This window comes from Leptosomus discolor, chromosome 7 (genome assembly GCF_034619465.1).
Source record: "Leptosomus discolor isolate bLepDis1 chromosome 7, bLepDis1.hap2, whole genome shotgun sequence".
Lineage (NCBI taxonomy): Eukaryota > Metazoa > Chordata > Aves > Leptosomiformes > Leptosomidae > Leptosomus > Leptosomus discolor.
Genome location: NC_141397.1, coordinates 45,888,883 through 45,910,059, shown reverse-complemented (window position 1 = coordinate 45,910,059; position 21,177 = coordinate 45,888,883). Strand labels below are relative to the sequence as shown.

At 44.8% G+C, this 21,177-nt stretch overlaps 1 protein-coding gene across 2 annotated transcripts in view; it reads right to left on the bottom strand.

The window, feature by feature from the left end:
* SGPP2 (sphingosine-1-phosphate phosphatase 2) overlaps positions 1-19,128 on the bottom strand; it is a 36,190-nt gene extending 17,062 nt beyond the window's left edge. The window contains exons 1-2 of one of the 2 annotated variants that reach the window (XM_086468271.1): positions 18,895-19,128; positions 4,504-4,662 (exon numbers count right to left, since the gene is read on the bottom strand). In XM_086468271.1, coding sequence (XP_086324397.1) covers positions 4,504-4,662; positions 18,895-19,128 — 393 coding nt within the window. The remainder of the gene's footprint in view (positions 1-4,503; positions 4,663-18,894) is intronic. The other variant, XM_086468272.1, reaches the window with a different exon arrangement.
* Between the last annotated feature and the right edge of the window lie 2,049 nt (positions 19,129-21,177).

The following is a 21,177-nucleotide window of genomic DNA, read 5'->3' as shown; positions in this document are numbered from 1 at the left end:
GAGAACTTCTTTAAAAAAAAAAAATTCTATATAGGAGGACAACTTTGTTTCTCTCTGAAGGCACACTTCAGAAAAACAAAACCCAAACAAGATCAAGAGCCTTGAGCCTCCAGAAGTATAACTGACCAACATCCTAGGACCTCCACTCTGTTTTTAAAAGAAGTCTTCATCCAAAACTATAAGATAATTGACTATCCTATGATGGGTCTAAATAAGAGACATTTGGGCCCACAGTCTCCTGGTAGCAGGAGAAACTACTGTCACATTGATCTGGTTCGTCATCTAACACCTAAAACTGGGAACCTGTTAACACCTTGTAGTTGTAGTGAAATACAAAAGGTTTCTGATTTAAACTTCATCTTAAATTATTCCCAGTTGGTTTCAGTTACAAAAGCCTCACTGATAGTTTTTCTTTAGAGTACGCCACCAGGATACACAAAATTCCCCTCTCAGTCAACACTTCCTCCTCTTATGCATGGTATTTTCTTTTATGGACCATTTATTTTTGTATTCTGACATTTTGTAGTTACATGCCTGAATACAGTCTTCCATGTTTTTATGCAGTCTAATATACAGAGCTTTAGAGAGTCTGACTTTTGAGTGACTATGTTTATCAGCTGTTCCAAGCTTGTTTTGGTGAAATGTTGCAAAAGCACAAAGACTAGCAAACACATAAGAATCACTAAACCCAAAGTTTGCTGCAAAATGAGATTTCAAAGCAGCATCCAGGATTCAATCACCGCACAGTAATGTCAGCGGCATCATCAATGCAGGTAAATTCCTGCTGGTTATTAAACTCTTGGTTACTCAGAGAGCCAGAGTCCAGAGTTCATCATTCCCAAGTAACTAAATGCTGACAGCCTTTGGAAAACTGTTCCTCTGAAGAGCAAGATGGGAAGCTAAATTGCCATGGATTCAGACCCAGGACCTTCTCAGGCTTGCTGAAGATGCCTGCATCCAGTGCCACTCAAGGAGCCCAGAGGGGCACATGCAGCCAGTGGGTGCCCACCTGGCACCACCAACTACCCAAACTCTGTGTTCCTTCAGAGATGCCACCTTCACACCTGAGTCAGCAGCTTAATCGCTCTTACACACCAGCAGCCTCCATGCTTGCTCTGACAAAGTCCCTGCTAGCTACTGCTTATTTATATAGTACAAATTTAAGCTTAAGAGAGCTGTGGGTACATTTTATATCCCGAAAAAAATAACAAGAAAAATAACCTCCAGGCATGCTGAATGGAAAGCAGAAATTGCAAACTACTTTTTTTCCAGGCTGAAATTTCACACCAAAATAAAGCTTTCCACCCTGAAGGGGTGAAGAGATTTTAAAAAAAAAAAAATCTCAGCTTTCACTTGTCGAGCCAAGATGTGCAGTAAATTTAAAGTGCATTTGGGGGCTGGTTCATGTGAAGTTATCTTTCATCTCTGCATTTCCTGGTTGAAGTACCAACAGTCACAGGCATCAAAGCCTTGTCTGTGCAGCTTCAAGAGCATTTACTTCAAATTGCTGGAAAAGGGAAGCAAAGACACCAGGGTACCTTCAGCACTGACACAGCATCTTGCTCACAGGTTTCAGGCAGTTATTTCCCTTGTCTATCCATAAAGGGAAAGGTAAAGCCTACACATATACTGTGAATCCTCAGAGGAAAGGCACTGTGGAAGCACAACATGCTCCTTTAAGCTCCCAAAGCACAGCTGGCATTTCCCAGAGCCGTCCAGCTGGACAGAAGAGCACCAGCAGCCAGTTTTGGGGACCCAGGACTACAGAAGACATCCCAGGGCACCAAGCCCACTCCTCTGCTGCTGCTGAAATAAACTGTCTTCATAATTTTTCTTACTGCCCTTTGCCCCTTTAGAGCTATTTCACAACCTTTGGCTTCAACTTAACTTATTTACAACTGCCTTATACATGTTTCTTCTTGTGACTGTACTTTTGTTTTAAGCAGCTCCTTCCTTCCCCTGGTGTTTACAGCCAGCCCTATTTTCTCTGTGACTTCATTTTGTTGGGGCCTTATCTAAGCTTTCAGTCTCTGCTCAGAAAATAGCCTGTTCCCTAATCATCCCTGGCCCCGCTCCAGTTAGAATTTATCTTTCTCAAATGTGGGTGACTGGCTCTGCATAAACGATTACAGATAAGATGGCAGGAAGGCCTTGTAAACAGCATTAATACTGCTTTAATTTTTAAGGAAAGAAACTCCCCTGATTCATCCTGGGACATAGACTCTGTCATTTCCGACTTGCAGCAGAAACTCACAGGTTTAAGGCCCCAATACCACAAAATAAAGTGCCGCACTCGGGACCACTTCTGTTTCTCCGCCGCTCAAGGGTAAGCCCACTTGTCCCGTACGGTGGCCTAACCGCCTTCGTCACGCCCACCCCTGCCAACCATGTTTCACCAGCACATGTTCCCAGTGTACCCGTGTGCTTGGCACTAGGCTCATGAAAAGGTCATTGCTGGTCCCATGTTTCTTTCCCTGCCCTCTTAAAAGGGAACCACTACTACCATCTCCTTAGGGTTCTCTGACACCAACTCCTGAAGGACAAAAGCCTTCTGCAGACCATGCCTGGGTGCTGCACTTGCTTCTCTGTGCTCTTCAGAGTTTTATACTGGCAGCTGTTGTCAGAGACTATTGGGCTACCTGGACTTTTATCTAACATGGCTGTTCAGACCCACATTGTCATCCATGCAGAAACAGAAGCTTTTCTTTAAAGCTGACTTGCAGATCGCCTCAGATCTGCACTTCTGTGCACCACAGTGTCACCAGGCAGGCGTCCTTCCCATGCTATGGCCAAAAATCTTCCAGTGAGTTAAAAGCACAGCTTTGTCACATTGAACATGTGGCATTTCCCACGCAGCTAAGCCGATTCTGCTGTTGCACACATGACCAAGGCATGCAAGACACCACTTACAGCATCACAAATGCTGATTCCTATTCATAGCCTGCCTCACCAGCAAATAAGCTACCCAGCTGAGCTTGCCATAACATTCACACATAGCCTGCATAGACATTTTTAGCCATTTCACAACTACATATAATTAAAATGTTTTTAAAACTACAGATTGTCACAAGTCTGTGCATTTAAAACAGCTTCTCCTTTTCAGTACAAAATGCGACTCCAGAACTCCCTAAGTTAAAGAATAATATTAATAATCATAATATCACGTTTGAATACCCTAATTAAACCAGCCTAGATCTGGCCAGTACTCAGATGGGCTCCTTGCAAGGTAAAGGCAAAGCAAGTCTGCAGAAAGACATGCAAGAAGCTCTAAAGAGTCATTTTTTGAGCAATATGCAAACCCAGAAGGCAGTGACTACCAATTCTCATCTTCTGTGGCACATTTCCAGAAGCAGTAGGTGTACTCCTGGACAAAACCCAGCTCTAATTATACAGTGTCCACCTACTTCCAAATTTCATCTGCAAGTTATTTTTCATGTTCTCTTTATAAAATGTATTTGACTAGGGTTACTGGCACAGAACAACCAAAGCCTTCGGTCCAAGACTGGGTGCATTTGAAGTACAACCCAATTTTATTATTTCTCATCATATTATTTGGACAAAAGACAGAATATTATTAACCAGAATTGACTAAGTCCAGGAGAAGCTTCACTGTAAAGAAACAAAGCTAGAGATCCCATCCAAGTTTTTACCAAGCTTCAATCACTTAAATCAATGTAGATTGACAGCTAAACCTCTAGGGTCTGCCATCTGCCAGAGATGCTCCCCACCTCCCTTCTTTGTTCCAAAATGGTCTTATTTGGGCAGCAAAGATCTGATTGATATCAAGATGAGAAACAAGCAACAAAACTGCAGCCATTCCCAGACTGAAGTGCCTGGTTATCTACTGGTTCAGTGCCAGAACGGAAATACATTATTCTGGGTACCCCAAACTGCATTTGTGAAGGCTGAAGCAATGCTGAAGCCAGTTAATTTCAGAATGCTCACATAGTAACAAAAATCAATACTTTTAAGTCTTAGCTCTCAAGAGAGAATGTGATTTTTTTCCCCCCTCAAATGACTGCAGCAGCACCCTGTTTATTCCACTGCAGCCTGTGCATCCCCTTCCTATTAGGTTTATACTAATTTCAGTCAAGCTAGAACTACATGAAGAGGTTATACAGAAGAAATTGGGGTAAGAAAAAGATTTCCTGAAGTGAAGAAAAATTATCCTTAAAATACAACGATGCATTGGGAAGGAAGTGTTTCCCTAACTGCTCTGTGGAGACCCTATCAAAAGCAGCTCAACTAGTTATTGGGCTGAAAAAATAAGTCAGTCCAAGATGTAACAGAAGAACAGACACCCTACATCAGCAAATGCCTCTCGCCTCCTCTCTCAGCATCACAATGCCTCTGCTTCCTGAATGTGCGAGTTACACATATAAAGAATGTTGGCTTTTCTTTATTTGAAGGGATTTTATTTGTTTGAAGGACTACTCTCAAACATTCATTCACTACAGTTACAGAATTAACAACTACATGTTTAAATAACTTTGAAATACTTACAGACCAAATAATTATCATCCTTCTAGACACAGAGCGATCTATGTTCCAGTAGGTAAACGGAAGGAAAGTGATATAAAAAATCTCTTCACCCAAAGCAGCTGAAAACTTGAACAAGTAGTAGTAGAAGTAGTTCTTCACAATATACTTCTGTGTACAACCCTGGAAATGAGAGGATTTTAAAGTTTTAGTAAATGAGCAAATCATAGCAAACATTTAAGATATTTTATCTGTTACAATTCCCAGCCCTTAAACCAAATACTTTGTTAGAACAAGTGTCAATAAATGAAGTTAAATTTTTATAATAAAATGAAGATTATAGTGATAGCTCAACTACATTTCCTGCAGATCAGAAATCTATTCAAATTAATTAAGGGTAGCAGTCACATTGACACAGATCTTCAAGAGATTGGATCAATCTTTCCTCCAGGGAAATCAAGAATATTTCATAAAAAGGTACTGATGTGTTAATTTTGAAGCTTCTACATCTGTAGATAAAGACAGCCACCATTGCTTTCACTAGAAATGTGTTGAGGTGAAAAAAAGTAAGCTGCAATTACAGAAACTTCTAATTTAAAATTTGCCTCATTATAGCAGGCAAGGTTTACCCTGCTAGCCCCTGAAATTTGCCAATGGGTGCTGCTGGCAACAGCTTCCCCTGCACTGCTCTCACCACTGGGCTCTTCCGACGCCACGCTCCCCCCCACCGGGACGCTCACCGGATCGCCGCGCACTGAGATGCCGCAGTGGTGAGCTACAGCCCTCACGCGTGAGCGGGCTCAGCAACTGCAGCTGCATGAGCAGATCCGGGGGAAAACAAGGCTGTGAGTGGGCAAAGAGAAGAGCTGCCCCTCTCACCACCAAATTTTTGCTCCATTATCTTTAAGTAAAATTAACCAGGTTGTCTCTTTAAACATTACCAGCAGATATATTGCAAACAGTATCAGGTGACACCATTTGGGACTTTATTAATTTTATTAAGCTAGACATCTCACTTTTATCCGAATTTGGCAGCTAGATTTCATTAGATGTACCCCACCCAAGCCCTCTCTTCTGAAAGGCTGCACCCAGCCTGCCAGAGCTGGGAAGCCACACAACAGCATATATTATTAAGGTCATGACTTCAGCCACTTGTGTAAAGGTTTGCTGTCACTGCCATTTGGGACTAGTAGACCACTAAGAAGCCTCCCACCCTGTTAGCAACATGTAAGTGAATCACATTTTACATAGACACCTGTAAACTTCAGGAAAAAGGAGATATATATGAAGAGGATTTTTGATTTGGGGGCAGGAGCAAGGGAGCCAATCTAGTCTCTCTCCATCTCCCCCCCCCCCCCCAAAAAAAAAATTAAAATATGGAAGTTGGCTATGTAAATAGGAGATGAAAGAAGTTCCTAAAGATGAGAGCTGAGAAGGGGTTATGAATGTTTCAGCACAGACACACTAAGTTAAGACATAGCTTTGAGATGAACTCCTAAAACTCTTCTAAGAGGAAAACTATCATGCTCAGTGTTGACTGTGTAACTAACCTACCAGAGAGAAACTCTCATCCTACATGCTAGTGAGAAAATGTAAAAGCTGACTAAGGAGTCTAGACATGCAATTGTGACTCATTGTGAGAGCTGTTAGAAGTTCCAGTCCCTTAATCTGCTTTCAATACAGAGATGAGGCACACTGCATGAAGACAACAAAAGCAAGATGGAAAGAAGTATCATCCATTCATCCACCATAGAAAAAGCCCGCAACTTATTTAAATTGATTTTTGCATTAATAAACAGAAAAGATGAGTCAACTCTTTTGAAACGCTGGGGTCACAGGAGTGTTCCTCCATGTATTAGTAACGGAGGTCACAGATGAGTCACTGGCATCCCACTAAGATAATGCAGCAGTATGCCTGTCTGGCTGAATGACAGAGCTATCAGTCTAAGTGTCTTGAGTCTCATATGACATTTAGAAAACACCCTCAGTGCAACTAGCAGCTCTGATGCTTCTGTCTGAGACCCTGAAACCGTATTTTGTCCCACTTAACATGGCCCCAGCGAAAGCCCTCTTCTGGCATCACTAATTCCTCAATTAAGCATCAATCTCCAATGTATTAGGAATTATCTCCTTGTGCACTTTAGATCAAAGATGATTAGACATATCCCTAAGGCAACACTTTTATACTTGGAACCTTATCAGATGAGGGACAAAACTTTCTAATTCCAGTAATCTGTCTTGAGGGAAAAAAAAAATGTTCAGGTTCTAAAAGAAATCTGGAGTTAAAAAATATTTCCAGGCAGAAGGCAGGGCCAAATCCTTCCATATTAGTTTTAAAACCTTTCTTTTTCTTTCTTCTTTTCCTTTTCTATCAGAAATCACCTCCCACTTATTTGGGTTTTTTTGGTTGGGTGGGTTTTTTAACACTTTTTTTTTTTTAAACACTACATCAGCAGCTGTGGACAGCCCAACACATGAGACCAGGGACAAACAGACCACGATTGGTAACACACGATGGCAACAGCCACATGTTAGGCAAGCAAGGTATGACAGAGTTTCTCCACTTGATTTTAGGCAGCAAACAGTAATAAAAAAAAAAGCAGTGTTTTCAATCAGTGCGATCCTAAAGTATAAGTACAGAAAGCCCACTCCACACAACTTCATACCCTGGTCCACAAGAGGTCCACGTTTGGTTGCAGCAGCGCTGGTGCCAGAGCCCAGCAGTTAGCTCACATTTACTATTTATATCCATTATTTCCACAGAAAAAAAAGACTACTATGCTTTGTGAAGCCTCTTCCCTTTTTATTCTCGTTCTAACCCCAGTGCAGGCAAAAGCCATTACAATTATTTGTGTGAACACTGAGCATCTTCTAACACTCTCAGAAGTCTATGCAATCTCTACTTTTAAATAATTCCAATCTTTAGACTTGGTTATCCTTGATGTATGAAGTGACCCAATGCCTTCCACAACCCCTGAAGCACTTTCAGCGAGTCAGCCCCTCCATCCATCTCCATTACTATTTGGTCTGGATCAGAGAGGTTTTAATGGGCAGTAATTAAGGCTGTTGAGAAACTCTTAAGTTTTAGAACATTTCAGAAGCAAGGTGTAATAAGCCATGACATTCACAGACACAGAAGACAGGTAATTTCACACAAATGACCCTTCTCAACTATAAAATATCTATTTTTAAAAAACGTAACTGCTTAAATTACAAGAAACTCACATGAATGTGTGAGTTTCCATAAATTAACTACTCACCTGAAGTACTGGCACAGAAAATGGCTATTGTAAGTCATCCTAATTTTGCAGTCTCTGAACACTGGTCATGGGTGGGTCACCCACAGCAGCTGCTGACCCATGCATGCTTAGGGATCTGAGTGCACCCTTGTGCTGCCTGCCACAGCACCCACCCAACCTCCTCTGGAGCATGGGAGCATCCTCAAAGCCTCCCTATGGAGCAGCAATGGTGACTCTTGGGAGACAATAACACACAATGACATAACATGGCAGGAATACATAATTTTAGAAAGTATGTACATAAAGAATATTTAGCCTTTACAGCTGAAGTAAAGGAACAGCAGCTGAACCACTAACGTAATGGATTTAAAAAATATTTTTAAGCAGAGGTATACCTCCCCAAGTCAAAAAAAAAAAAAAAAAAAAGCTGTAGGATCTCTCTTGTCAGAGCTGAACAGACACCGGCTTTCCCTGCCCAGTCTCTAGTGACAGCTTTGCAGCATCAGACTTCTAAGGCTCACAGCCTCACCCAGATACACCATTAACCAACATTTTGTTCTCAGCTCAATTACTTTGGACCTTTCAGAAGATGTGCATGTTTAATTAAAGTTCTTGAATTCCCTTGCTTCCTTTCCAACAGAATTACCTTGTAGAAGATCGAGAATTTCCCCTCCCAAAGCCCCTAGTTAATGCATTGCAATACTTCTCATTTAAGGAATTTTTAATGCCAGAAAAGTCATAAAATTTAGAGAAGCCACCAAAAATCAGGCACCACCAAAAAAGCCAAAAACACTCACCTAGATGCTGCTGTACACAGAGACAATATGAATCAGACAATTCAGTCCCACAGGGCAGTACTATGTGGAATATAACCGGTGGGGAAAAAAACCTTCTGTACTGCAGTATTCTGTATAAGCAGTCAGTTTTACCTCACCTTCTATGTTTATTAACTGCACCCAGTTAATAAAAGAATCTATGAAGTTGCAACAAAAAATTAGGTATCTGTGATCAGATTTTGGAAAATAAGAAAAAGCGAAAACCACAATATCAAAGGCTTCAGCTCTTCCATCCCTCTGCACAGCTAAAGGTCAAACAAGTTCAGAGTTTTCTGAAGATTCAACAAGCAGCCAGTAACATCTCCAGCACCTATACATTCACCTTCCCTGGGAGCATCACCACTGGAAACTCACTGCTCCAAAATGAAATAACAGGGTGGCCAGGAAAAAAGAGGCTGTGCCCCAGTGGGAGATCCTGGTACAGTCATGAGCCCCTTGCAGGGAGGGGTTGGGGGCACAGGGCCAGCGGTAAGGTGATGGAGGAGGCACCAAAGGAGGGATACAGACACATGGAAGAAATTGCAGAGACATCAGAAAGACAGCAAAGGGGACGGTAGTAGTACACAGAGCCCACAGAATGCATACAAGGAGCCCCAAGACATGAAAAACTCACCTAACCAAACTCATATATACATGCAGTTTCCTCCTCTGTTAAAGCACTTTTAGCCAGGTAATTCTTTTTACCCTCTCCAGAATTTGATGCAGCCAGTTAGCAACAATTGTCCAGGTTTATGTAGTGCCCTTGTTGGAAAGACACCTAGAGCTAACTGAAACCTAAGAAACATGGGGATGGAGACAAATAGAAATTACAAGAAAACCCTCCTTAAATGCTATAACGTTCTGTCCAGCTCTGCTACTAGCAGAGAGTGCTTCTTGACTAGTAGACAAATAGGCAACGTCCAACTCACGGCTCTTGTGCAAGCATTTATAGTGGCATGCACTAATGGCATAATGAGTAGGGACATGCCCTTGAATCATCATTTGATGCAGAGGCAAGACAATCACTGCATGAGAAGTAACAACATGTGAGCTTCCAGCTAGACAACCATAGCACTTTCAATGTCTCAGGCAAAGAACAAGTGGAGAGTCTAAAAATCAGGCAGACTTCTGGTAGTGTTTCAGTAGTTTCTTAATTCATTCAAAGCACCAAAAAAGGCGATTATGTAAAGCTCTCAGCAAGGCACTACAGCAGAGCAGTGTCACACAGCCAGCAGCACAAGGGATGGCTGGAAGCTGTTGGGCAGAAAGGAGCCACGCTTTGCAGGACCAAAGGCTGAGACCAGTCAAGTAGGAAACGGGAAAGGTGTGTCTAGGACTCCCACCAACAGTGTCACACTGGGCACAGTGCTCACCCAATCGATGTCTCTCACACCACTCGTCACATCTTACATCACCACATTTTCATCCAAAGTTTCCCCTTCAGTCTGTAAAGGAGGGTCAGCTGATACCAATGCACACACCTGCACAATCAACACACACCCAGCACCCGCAGCTAGGTCAGGTCCAAGGCACAGTTAAGACACCTCAGTTTACTCCTGAAGATTTCATTTTTTTAATCTTCAGATTATTTTCCCTTCTACTCTAATTAGTACTTGGAAGGTAGACTGAATTATGGGTTATACTTCTGTATATTGCTCTCGAAGTAACATAAATAGCCCTCCTTCCTTCTTTGAAAGAACACAGGCAGATGTAACAGAATCTGCCAAGTCATTTAAATATAAAGTGGAATAAAATAAGACTAGAGTTGACAGAGCACTTGTCTAGGCAATTAATAGGAAGAACTAACGAAGGAAAAAATTGATCATGTAATCTTCCTAAAAGAAAGCCTTAATGAAAAAAAAAAAAAAGAGCCCGTAAGTCTCTCTCAAAGACACAGGGGAATGGCTGCTAACGAGACTGAGATTGCTTGCGAAGGACTACACCTGCAGTCAGCTGGAAGGACAGCCTCATGTTTACTGAAAGACAGCCTAACTGAAGCCTAGTTCAGTTTGTCCACCAAGGACAGATGGTTTACACTCCCATCACTGACAGAAGTTTGTCTGAGCTGTCCTTACCAACACCAACAGTGGAGGCTCCACTGCTTGCTCCAGGCAATCTCAGAGTGCTTTGCTCTCCTGTCACCTAGACTGAAACCTTCTTACTGGAATTTAAACGTATGACTATTTCCTTATCTACTGCAGAAAAGGAACAAATTGTTTCCTTCCTCTGAAGGCTAACATGGGAGAAGCTTGTTACAAGCATTCAAAAAGGACATAACTGTCCTCTCTTACACTGCTTAATTGCCTGGTATTTCTTACAGAAGATATTTAGCACTTTCCAGACACAGCACTTAACATGCTTGTCTTGAATTATGGTGCCTAAAGATCAGACATGACACAGTAATGCTGAAGGAATAGTCCCGCACAATTTCATTCATTTTGCAGGCTGTTTTCAGAATAACGTGCCGCCATTGAACCACGTTCAACCTGTGATCTCCTCTAACCATTTTTTTTCCTCCATGAAGCACTACCAAGTCTACTGTTTTCCATTCTGCAGTTCAGTATTTATTATACCTGCCTGTTCAGTAAGTATCTGTAGCTGTTGAATAGAAGTCAATTTTCAACTTTGCCTTCATCTTGACAAGACCGTTTGATTCCTGTTCTCATCCTCGAGCCTACCTGCAGCTCCTCTTAAATTCATCTCACAGGAAGCATGCCTCTCACACCTACATTTCCAGCTAGTTATTTCCACATGGCTATGAAACCTATTCTGAAGAGCCTCTGTACTCATCGCTTTCCATCAAAAGGTGTTCTTTGTGGCACTCAAACTCATAAGCCATTCAATTTCATATATTCCTTTCTCAGCAGACACCTGGAGAGTTGACATCCATGATTCACAGAATCATAGAATAGTTTGGGTTGGAAGGGACCTTTAAAGGTCATCTAGTCCAACCCTCAAACCTACCAGCTCATACGCTTCAGAACTTTCACTAGCTGCTAGTAAAAAGGCAAGATTATCCAATGTCCACACAGCGGTCTCATGGTATCAGAATCGTGTTTCAGCTCTTTTCTTCCAACATAAGTTAGAGGAAGCCAAAGAGGTCTGCCTTCCAGCGTGTTCTTCAGATTTTTGAGCAAACACCTATATAGACATCCCTGACACAGAAGGCAATGCCTTTGTCTCCATTTCCTTGCACACTTTTTATGGAAAGTTGTCCATCTCATAGCCATTCCAGTTGCCCGAGTAACTCCTCAGACATCCAGCTCTTACACTTTCATTTTTAAATCACGGATGGGTGTTAACAGCAGTTTCCTGCCAAGAAAGCTGCACACCACCAGCATAAGTAAGGCTGGGTGCATCTCCTTAATGAGCACTGTGAAGGTGGCTCACCTCCTTCATCCTCTCGGCCCTGCTCTGCCAGCCAGAGGTTAGGCAAGTCGGACACAGCTGTTTCAGGTACCCCAACAAAAGTGGCAGGTGAGCTTCCCATGCGCTTCAGCATCCTCCTATGTTCCAGGAAGGACTGGCTGATTTGTGCAATAAGGAAACAACAGGGCAAGAGAGAGTCAGGAGAGGGAAGGGCAGAAGAAAAAGGCTTCCTTCCTCCCTGTTTTACAGTGGAAGAACAGGTTTGTTTAATCGCATTTTAATTTGCGAGAATTAGATTGCAATTTTGTGAAGCGCATCACAGAGCCTATGCCTGAAACTGTCTGAAGAAGTCATTTTAAGGGTTAGGTAGGTGCAGTGCCTGTGGACAGAGGGAGGAAAAAACATGACTTAAGAACCAGAGAAAGTAAACTACAGACTGTTCAGAAGGCCCAGGACTCCAGCTTCAAAACAGAGGTCAAATTTCTCCAAAGCTCAACTGTATTTCATATCTCCAAAGGTTTAGTGCTACTAAAAGTGGTTTTGGATAGAAAGATGTGTCACACAACAGTTTTCAAACTGCATAGCATTTGACAGCCACTCTGCCCACACACCAGCTCCCTGCGAGCACCACCACCTCTTATTTTTGACTTCTTGCCAAAACACATGAGTCAGAGCATTATTAGGACCTGCATGTCTGCTGGATACCCAGGCTGCTCTCCAGAGATCTGGAGAAGGAACGGGAAGCCCCTCAACTCACTTTTCGCCTAGAACACCAGGTTTAAGGAGCTCCTCAACAAAAGCGTATCCTAACCCAACAGAAGCAGGTGGGAATGGTCAAATGACCATGGAGAACCAGGACTTCACCATTACATTTCTTTTCAGAGAAAAATGCTTGTTGTCATCTCAAGGCATGCGTTTTTAACTATAGCCTGAAATTTGACACAATAGATTATTCATGTATTTCTACCCAGCACCATTAATTCAGTCAGCTTGCTGTTGTGCAAAGATCAGTTCCATGGTAGAGGTCTATTCTAAGAGCAGCAAAGCTTCTGGAAGATAAATGGGCAGAGTAACACCATACCATTTTCAGATTACTAAATTATTATTTTCTATTCTGTTATAATCAGGCACTAGCACAGGGAGAAGTGACTTTCTGCAGCAGATAGTTCCAGGATTCATCAAAGCACAGTTTTCTAACACAGTGCTGAATAAGGCTTTGCGTTAGGTATCATCACAAATAGGCAAGACCGAGGTAGCTGTGCTCCCAGAAGGCAGAGGCCACTGTAAATGGGAAGGGACATGGTGTTCGAACTGCAGCCATGACGACGGAGGCGCGTGTTAGAGGACATCTCAGCAGCCAGATAGCCCCTGGGGACAACAGCCATAGATAAGATGTTCTCAGTTCACTTGCTGTCTCATTATTAGTTGCAACTAGTGCAGGCCATGCCAATGTCAGCTGTTTCCAATGGGGAAACACACAAGGAGACCAACATGTAACCCAACTTTGCCAACAAGTGCTGCTTCAAGGATCTCTTCTGCTGGCTTTCAAGGCCAGGACCTCCTACACCACTGAACAAGTGACTCTGTGGCTAAAGCCCCCTTGGCACGCAGCAGCCTCCATGCACCAGCAGTGCTCAGCACAGTGCTACTGGCATGATTTGGCAGGTGCTTGCAAGCTTTAACACTTCAGTCCTTGCCAGTTCACTGTTCACCCTGGCACCTCACAAGTACAGGTGACATTGTCACCACAGCTGCTCTGCTGTACATACGCCCTTCTCCTCCCTAGATCCCTTTTATAGTCTTTTGCTTATTCTGTGCTCTGCTTCATGCCATACATCCTGGTCCATGGGCCTTATATTTGTCAGGGAACGGGTTCCTTGCTGCTAATGCCTCTGAGCCCTTTCCGATACAAACATTTGGTCTTTGCTCTCTTGTGGCACAACTGAGGTGTCTGACACTGTCTTCTCTGTAAAATAAAGTACCTCGATGCTCTCCCTTTGCACAGGGAAATGGCAATGGGGAACACTGAAGGCAACACACCTAATCAAACTGGTTAGCATAAGTAAGCAGCTATAATCACAGAATGACCACACAGTTTTGTGCGTAGCAGAACTGGAAGGCACAAGGAACTCTATCAGCAGTAGTGTGCCACAGCTAGTCGTGTTCAAAAGGAAAGATTAAACAATTTTTTTTTTCAGATCTAGTAATAAATATTCACAAATATAGTAATAAAATAAAATAGTAATAAATTAGCAATGTAACTCCATATTAAAGCATTCGCATACCTCTAAATCTAGACCAATAGCAGTTTACCTTGGAAAAGTTAGTTACAGGTGCTAACTATACCGAACCGACGTGAAGCCCTATAAAGCAGGAACTTGAATAGCCATTTTAAATAAAAATCTCATAGTTTAGGCAACCTGTACATTCTAGACCTTGGATTTACTTGCCATATCAGTCAGTCATCTTCCATTGCCCTGATGACCCATAAATATGCCCTGCAGAGCATATACATGAGGTAAAGTGAAAGAACTGGCTGTCCAAAGGAATTTTACAGGGAGAACAGATTTTCTCTGGCTCCTCACCCATTAAACCTATCCCTGTTCTTCAGAGACCCAAAGAAGAAAAATGACAGCAGCTGAGCTTTTATTCTTCTGCTTGATATCTGAACTAATGGCCTAAGACATTCAGCAGAATTATAAAACAGTAAGTGGCTCACCTCCAAGCACTGGAATTAATCCTAGGATCCTGACAGCTCCTCATTACAAGGTCCAGAGGCTTCCAAAAAGATGACTCAGGCTGTGAGCTGGGAAGCGTCGAGTCACCAAATACCTACTCATTGGCATAACAGACTCGGGCTCCCAGCATAGCCCCTCACATGCCCCCTGCACCACCACCCACCTTGCCAGCAGCAGCTCTCTCAGCACCACAGAGCCATGCAGGGTACCTATTCCAAACATCAAGTGAAGTTTCACAAACTTTTGTTAGCATCAGGTGTTTCTCCAGCAAGATCTAGAAGATGACTAGACGCTGGTAACAAACGGCACATGCTTGGCTTTGCTGCCTGTTCTTCAGAGGAGAGATAAGGAGTGGCAAACCCAGCACTAACAGATCTACATAGGGTTGCCACACATTACTTGAATCTTGGATGCAATTGTACTGTCATCTTCCAAAGGACCATCACTTACAGGGCTGGCCAAAACCATCCAAAGAAACAGTCTTGTTCATACAACAATGTCCCTTACCAGCTGCTTTCCATAGGAACCTTAAAACAAAAATCAGACATGTGCAAGAGAGGCAAGCTCCCTTGGCAGCCACACCAGGTAGGGGAGAGCTGAACATGAAGTACCAGAGCAGCAGGAGTGATGCCGAGGAATGTGAGCCTCGTGCTCAGCCCATCAAAATAAGAAACCGGATCTCATGTTTCTCCAGCTGCAGCTCCAAACTGAGGAGCTTCCAAAAGTTCAGCTATATTCTCTAGGAGGACAAAGCACTAGCGCTTGAGACAGAAATGCTTTGCTGCCAGCTCTCCTAATGGTGCTCATAGGCAAGACTCTGAGGCTGATGCAAAAATCTATTGCAGGAAAACACCACAGAAAAGAGACTTTGACTCAAGCTCTAGAGCAAGTCTTCTTTGAACTACCAGACATCCCATCACAGCAAAAGCAGTGCTGTCATCTATGTCTTGCCAGTAATCGCCTACATTTTTGGGGACTGCAATACACCTGAAACGGATGTGCCGTTTTTATCTACCTTTTCCATTTCTATTACCATCACCTTGCTGTTATCCTGGTTATTAGCCCCCTCACCTAAGGCACAGGCAAGAACTATACAATCACTGAACGTGATCAGGCAGTTTGTAAACACTGCACCAGTTCGGAGCAGTTCTGACAGTTAAGTTATAATTACAGAGTAAATATGAACTGTACTCTTTCAAAGGCAGAAAAATAGATCTCAAGAGGTGATAAAGTATCTGGGAAAAGGAAGAAGGGAGAAAACCAAACAAATTTCTACAGAGAAATTTGAATAAGAGATTTTATTTTTTTTTCTTTGTTCCTTTTAATTCAGGCTATCAATTTCAGGAGCAAAAGTTCATCAGGAGGTTAGAGATAAGCAGAGCTCCACTTTTTAGGTACATGCAACATCTATTTAGACACTCACTAAATCACCGGAGAAGTCTTCAGTAGGTTAGTCAGTATTTTTAAGTGTGCAACTCAAGGACTTCATACAGAGCATCAGGAAAATACATCTTTCAAGCAGTTTCAGAAATAAATTCCCTGCAACCCAAACTAATATTAGAAAGGAGTATACAGAAAATAAAGAAGTATTAGCTAGAGACAGGATAATTACAAGAAGTTACTGTCTTGTCCTCTGTAGTAATAAAATCTGACAGTTCCTTCACTAAAAGTCCATGGGTTCAACATTAAGTCCAAGCCAGGGCATAAATCCAGCCAGCACATTAGCACTATTTTGTGTCATCCTCAGATACCTGAGTTTTCACTTGAGGTATTAAAAATTGTTTCTAACTGATCTGGTAACCAAGGTAATACCAAGAACACAGGCTAGGCAACTTATTCAATATTTAAGAAACATGTGCAGCCCTCGCTGTCATACCTAAGCATTTCATTCCTTGTCTCGTCATCTCAGGGCAGCTCCTGTGGGGCAGACAGGACTGAATTACAAAGATTCAGAAATACAGCCACTTGTTGTGCTGCTGACCACTGTAATGAGGCCTTGATGACTTTTTTTTAAAAAAAAAACACATATAATCTGCAGGTTACACATAAAAGATGACACCAATGCATAACAAGCAGCACTGCTGACAACAAATGCATGTAGGTAATTAAAGGCCTGCTTCTCCCAGATGAAGAGCTGTCCTGTCTCATTACCCTCTTGAGAGATTCCCCCTCTTCTCTCCATGGCATGTATCCCTACAGAGTGTGTCCAGCCCCCTCCCAAACCACGACCAACTGCTAGCCCTGGGCTCCCTTTCCCCAGAGTCCCTCCAGCTAGGCCACCTCGGCACATGATCCAGCCCATGTCAGACACAGGGGCCCGAGAGCTGGCACAGAAAAAAGGGGGAATATCCTGGGATGATGGAGCTGTGACAGCCCCAGCATCTGGCCAACCATTCACATCTTCTTTACACAAGCACGTAATATACTATTTCCACAGACATAACCTACCGATTGTCCAAGAACTTACATAGGAGAATCTGAAAACCTTTAAGACTACTGCATTGTGGCAGTAAAGACAAAGTAATATAACAGTTACTACCTCATGGAAACCTGTCCTGATAATATGGACTTTGAAACTCCCAAGCTTCAGGAATAAACGCTCAAGTTGAGCACAGAGCCACCCAACATAACCAGGAATGAGATGCAGGGGCAGTGCTTAAGTACCTTCTGCAAACACCTGCAACTAAGAGCAAGAAACTACCATTGTCCATAGAGAGTTTATGGCTGAGGACTTTGCTATGTGTATTAGACTCCCAAATCCACTTCTTCACAGATACATCTGGGCAACCCCAGTTCATTTAGCAACACAGCAGTGAGTATGGCTTTTAGCATAAGGAAGATTGAATTTCACTTTTTGCATCTCCTGGCAGGTTGCAGAAGACCCTCTTTGTAAAAATGAATTTTCACAGGAGCAGAAAGTCTGTCTTTATAATTCTAGCACTCTGCTGAAACACTGTTCAAGCCAATACTCACATCTCCATTTTCTTCAGGTTTGAACCCAACCTTCACATTTCAGAAATGAGCATCTTCGTTATACGGAAGCAAACTCTTCTATTTCTATCTCTAGGTGTCATGAAGTCTCACCCAGGACATATTCACCCGTAGTGATCTTATTTTGTGAAACACAAAACAGCTGCTCCAGATGAAGCGAACAGCTCCATTCATGGAGCATTAACTCAGACAGGATTTCAGTATCAACACCTGCATCAACTATGTCACTGTTCAAAAGCAAGTAGTGAAATCTTTTAGTGAATTATCTGCATAATTTAGGGAAAATAGAGTTTACCATAGTTCAGAAGTGAACAGCCGGAAGGACTACCCCAATTTTCTTTATCTTCTAATTGAGAAAGAGTCAAGCAGCAGCTAGTGAAGAAGTTTGGATGCTTGAAATGGGAATCCAAGCACTAGATGCAGAACAGGGAACGGTAATACAGTATGAAAGGGGAGGAGTGGGTACAGTTGCGGCATTCACGGCCGGCACGTGTTTATTTTGCAGGTGGAGTTTAGAAGCCCATTATCACACCCCCTTTCCAAGAGGCACCACAAAGCGATCTACTAATGAATTCCAGTCATTATAGCGAGAGAAAAAGCAGGTCATCCAACCTGTACCCATCGGTTGCGTCATGCCCTTCCCTGTTCCCTTCAGATACGCAAGAGAATTACAGCCCGGGCCACGAAACGTCGGGACCTGCCGGGCCAGCGGGAAGCGCGGGGAGCTCGGCCTCGCTCCGGCGTACCCCAGCTGCGGGAATAGCGGGCGGGGGCCTGGGCGGCAGCGGCGGCGGAGGGCGGGCAGAGCCCGCCCGGCGCGGGGCAGCGCGGAACGGCACGGGGCAGAGCGGCAGCAGAGCCCCGAACGGAGAGACCCACGGTGAACCGAGCCACTCGCGGTGAACGGAGCCACCGGCCCCGCTGCATCCCGGAGCGCGGCTCCGCTGCTGCAGGGCTCTTCCAGGCACGTCTGCAGGCCCCGCTCACACCTGTCTGCTCATTTCGGGGGCGCCAGCGATAGGGGGTAAGCGGAGAACCCCAGAAGCGCCTCCCCGGCTGGGAGCAGTGCTGCAGCACCGCACAGCGCTCCCTAGCCCCGGCGCCCCCTCGCAGCCCGGCCCCTCTATCCCTCCTCCCGCTGCCCCGCCCGGGCGGGCGGCGGGATGCGGGGAGCCCCCCCCCGGGGAGCCCCGGCGCTCACGGCCGCGGGGGAGCGGCTCTGCTGAGTCACGGCCAGGCCCGGCCGTCCCCTGCGGCACTCACCTGAGGGCCGCGGCCGCTCCGCATTCCGTTGGGGAGGCCGCGGCCAGTGGCTACCGGGCCGCGCAGCGCGCCGTTGCGGGCGCCGCTGGCCCGGGCCCGGGCCCGGGCCCGGGCCCCCTCCGCGGGGTCGCCGCCGCCTCTGCCGCTCTCCTGACCGGCGGGGAAGAGCCCGCAGCAGCGCTGGAAGCGCGCCACGGGCTGGGAGCCGCGCAGGGTGCCCAGCAGGCGGCCCATGCTGCCGGCAGCCTCCGCACCCCGACCCGCGCAGCGGCCGCGGGGCCGCGAGCAGGTGCGTCCCGCCCCGCCCCGCCCCGCCCGCCAGGTGCCCCCGCCCCGCCCCACCCGCACAGGTGCGGTGCCCCGCCCGGGAGCGCCCCCTGCCGCCCGGGCCGTGCGCCCCCCCCTCCGCCCAGGGCTGGGGTCGGGACCGGGCTGGGCGGCAGCAGGAAATTCAGCAAGTTCCTTGTTTTTTTGTCGTCCTTCCGACCACGACTGCCCTGGTAAAGAACTGACTGTGATCCACCGGGAGGTACAGCCAGCCTGCTCTCCTAACCCATGGGCCCTGAATCTCATAGAGATCTTCGGGATTTCCCTGGAAAACACCCAAACGTGGGTGCAATGAAAAAGCAGGCCAGGAGGACTGCGGGGGAGAGCCCCTTCCCCTCCCTGTGCTCGCACTGGCACTGCTGCTCCTCTGGAGGGAAGGGCTACCTGGGGTCATCTCCCACCAATTCCCCTCTTGGGTGTAAAATGCACCCTCAGCTGGCCTCAGGTTCATTTTGTCCCATCTTGGTGTCAGCATTCATTTTTTCTCCTGAATATTTACACACATGTACTGTATACGTACACACGTACCCATTCACATAGAAGCATACATCTCTAGGTAATTTCTCCCTTAAATACCACTACGGAGTTTCTCACAGAAAGTGAGAAGTTGCCACTTCGAAGAGACCCCTCAAGTTCTGGGGCTGCAAAACTTGCTGCGGGTGACGCTGTTTCCTGCTCCTGAAACATTAAGGCCCTTAGTTTTTTTGGTGCATTTGTTTTTTCTAGCACAGCCCATTTCCCCCCCCAGAAATATATTTTGTACAAAGACTGCAAAATCATTGTTTGCTCAATGGAGGCTCATTGCAAATTTGTTATGTTTTTTCTCCTCTCAAATACTCCAAATTATCCAAGATTGCATCAAGGTTTTTCTTTCTAGAGCCCCTGAAAACCAAGGCCACGCTGCTTCACTGTTTACAAAGCCAGTTTGTCCCTGTGCTTGGCTGACTTGGGGAGATGCTCGGCCAGGCTCTGCAAGTGCCAGCGCTCTCGGGACAGCAGGGTCACCTCATCACTCAGCCTTACTCGGGCCAGGCCAGCTCCGCGGCCGCGGGCAGCATGGCCTCAGTGGGCAACTGCAGCGACAGGTCTGCTTCACTCCCATCCAGGCTCCAGGGCAGACTCCATAGATCTCATCTCAGTTTTGTGTGACTCATTTTCTTTTATCTTCTCAAAACATAGTCTTCTATCATTCAGGGTTTGCCCAACTACAGCTCCAGGTGACATCACGTTTCAAGTGCTCTCCTCATTGCTTGTGCCTGCTGTGATGACAGGGTTGCAGCTCCCTTGTTGGCAGAACCAGTTCACACGGGCTGAGGAGCGAGGCTGCCTGTTCCAGCTTGGTTAAATGTTTATATTGTTTACTTGCAGGAATTATTCATTGTTTACTTCTGGTTTTGCTTTTTAATGGCCGTATAATTCATTAGGTGCACTCATAAGTATCTGGGAAGTTTTTCTGTTCTTTTTGCTGTTTCTTAGGTATGTGAAAGATCCACAAGTGTGGCATTTCAATTAAAAATGGCATTTATACTGCTTTATTCCTTCTACACAGACTGACTTCAGTAGAGCTGGATGACTTTGGTCCATAGTTCCTTCATGGTTATTTTCACTGTATTACAGAAACAGTCTTCAACACAATTTCATTCTTATTTTATCCATCTATACGATGATGCGTACAAGAGTTTTTAACATGTTAATTTGAAGAGTAAAATTACAGCCCTGCTAGTGCGGCTGGGAGTTTTACCGCTGCTGCCAGCGAGATAGGATCTCATCTAGAGACACGGCGTAAAGCAGGAAAGCAAGAATGAAAGTACACAGCCAGGGCCAGCACTCTGAAGGTATTTTAAAACATCTCTTTGTCAACCACAAGTCAATATTTACCAGATCTGCCTACACACTTGTAATGGGTCTGCCTGAGATGCAGCCCTCACCATGCTGTGCAGTGGTAGCTAGATAACA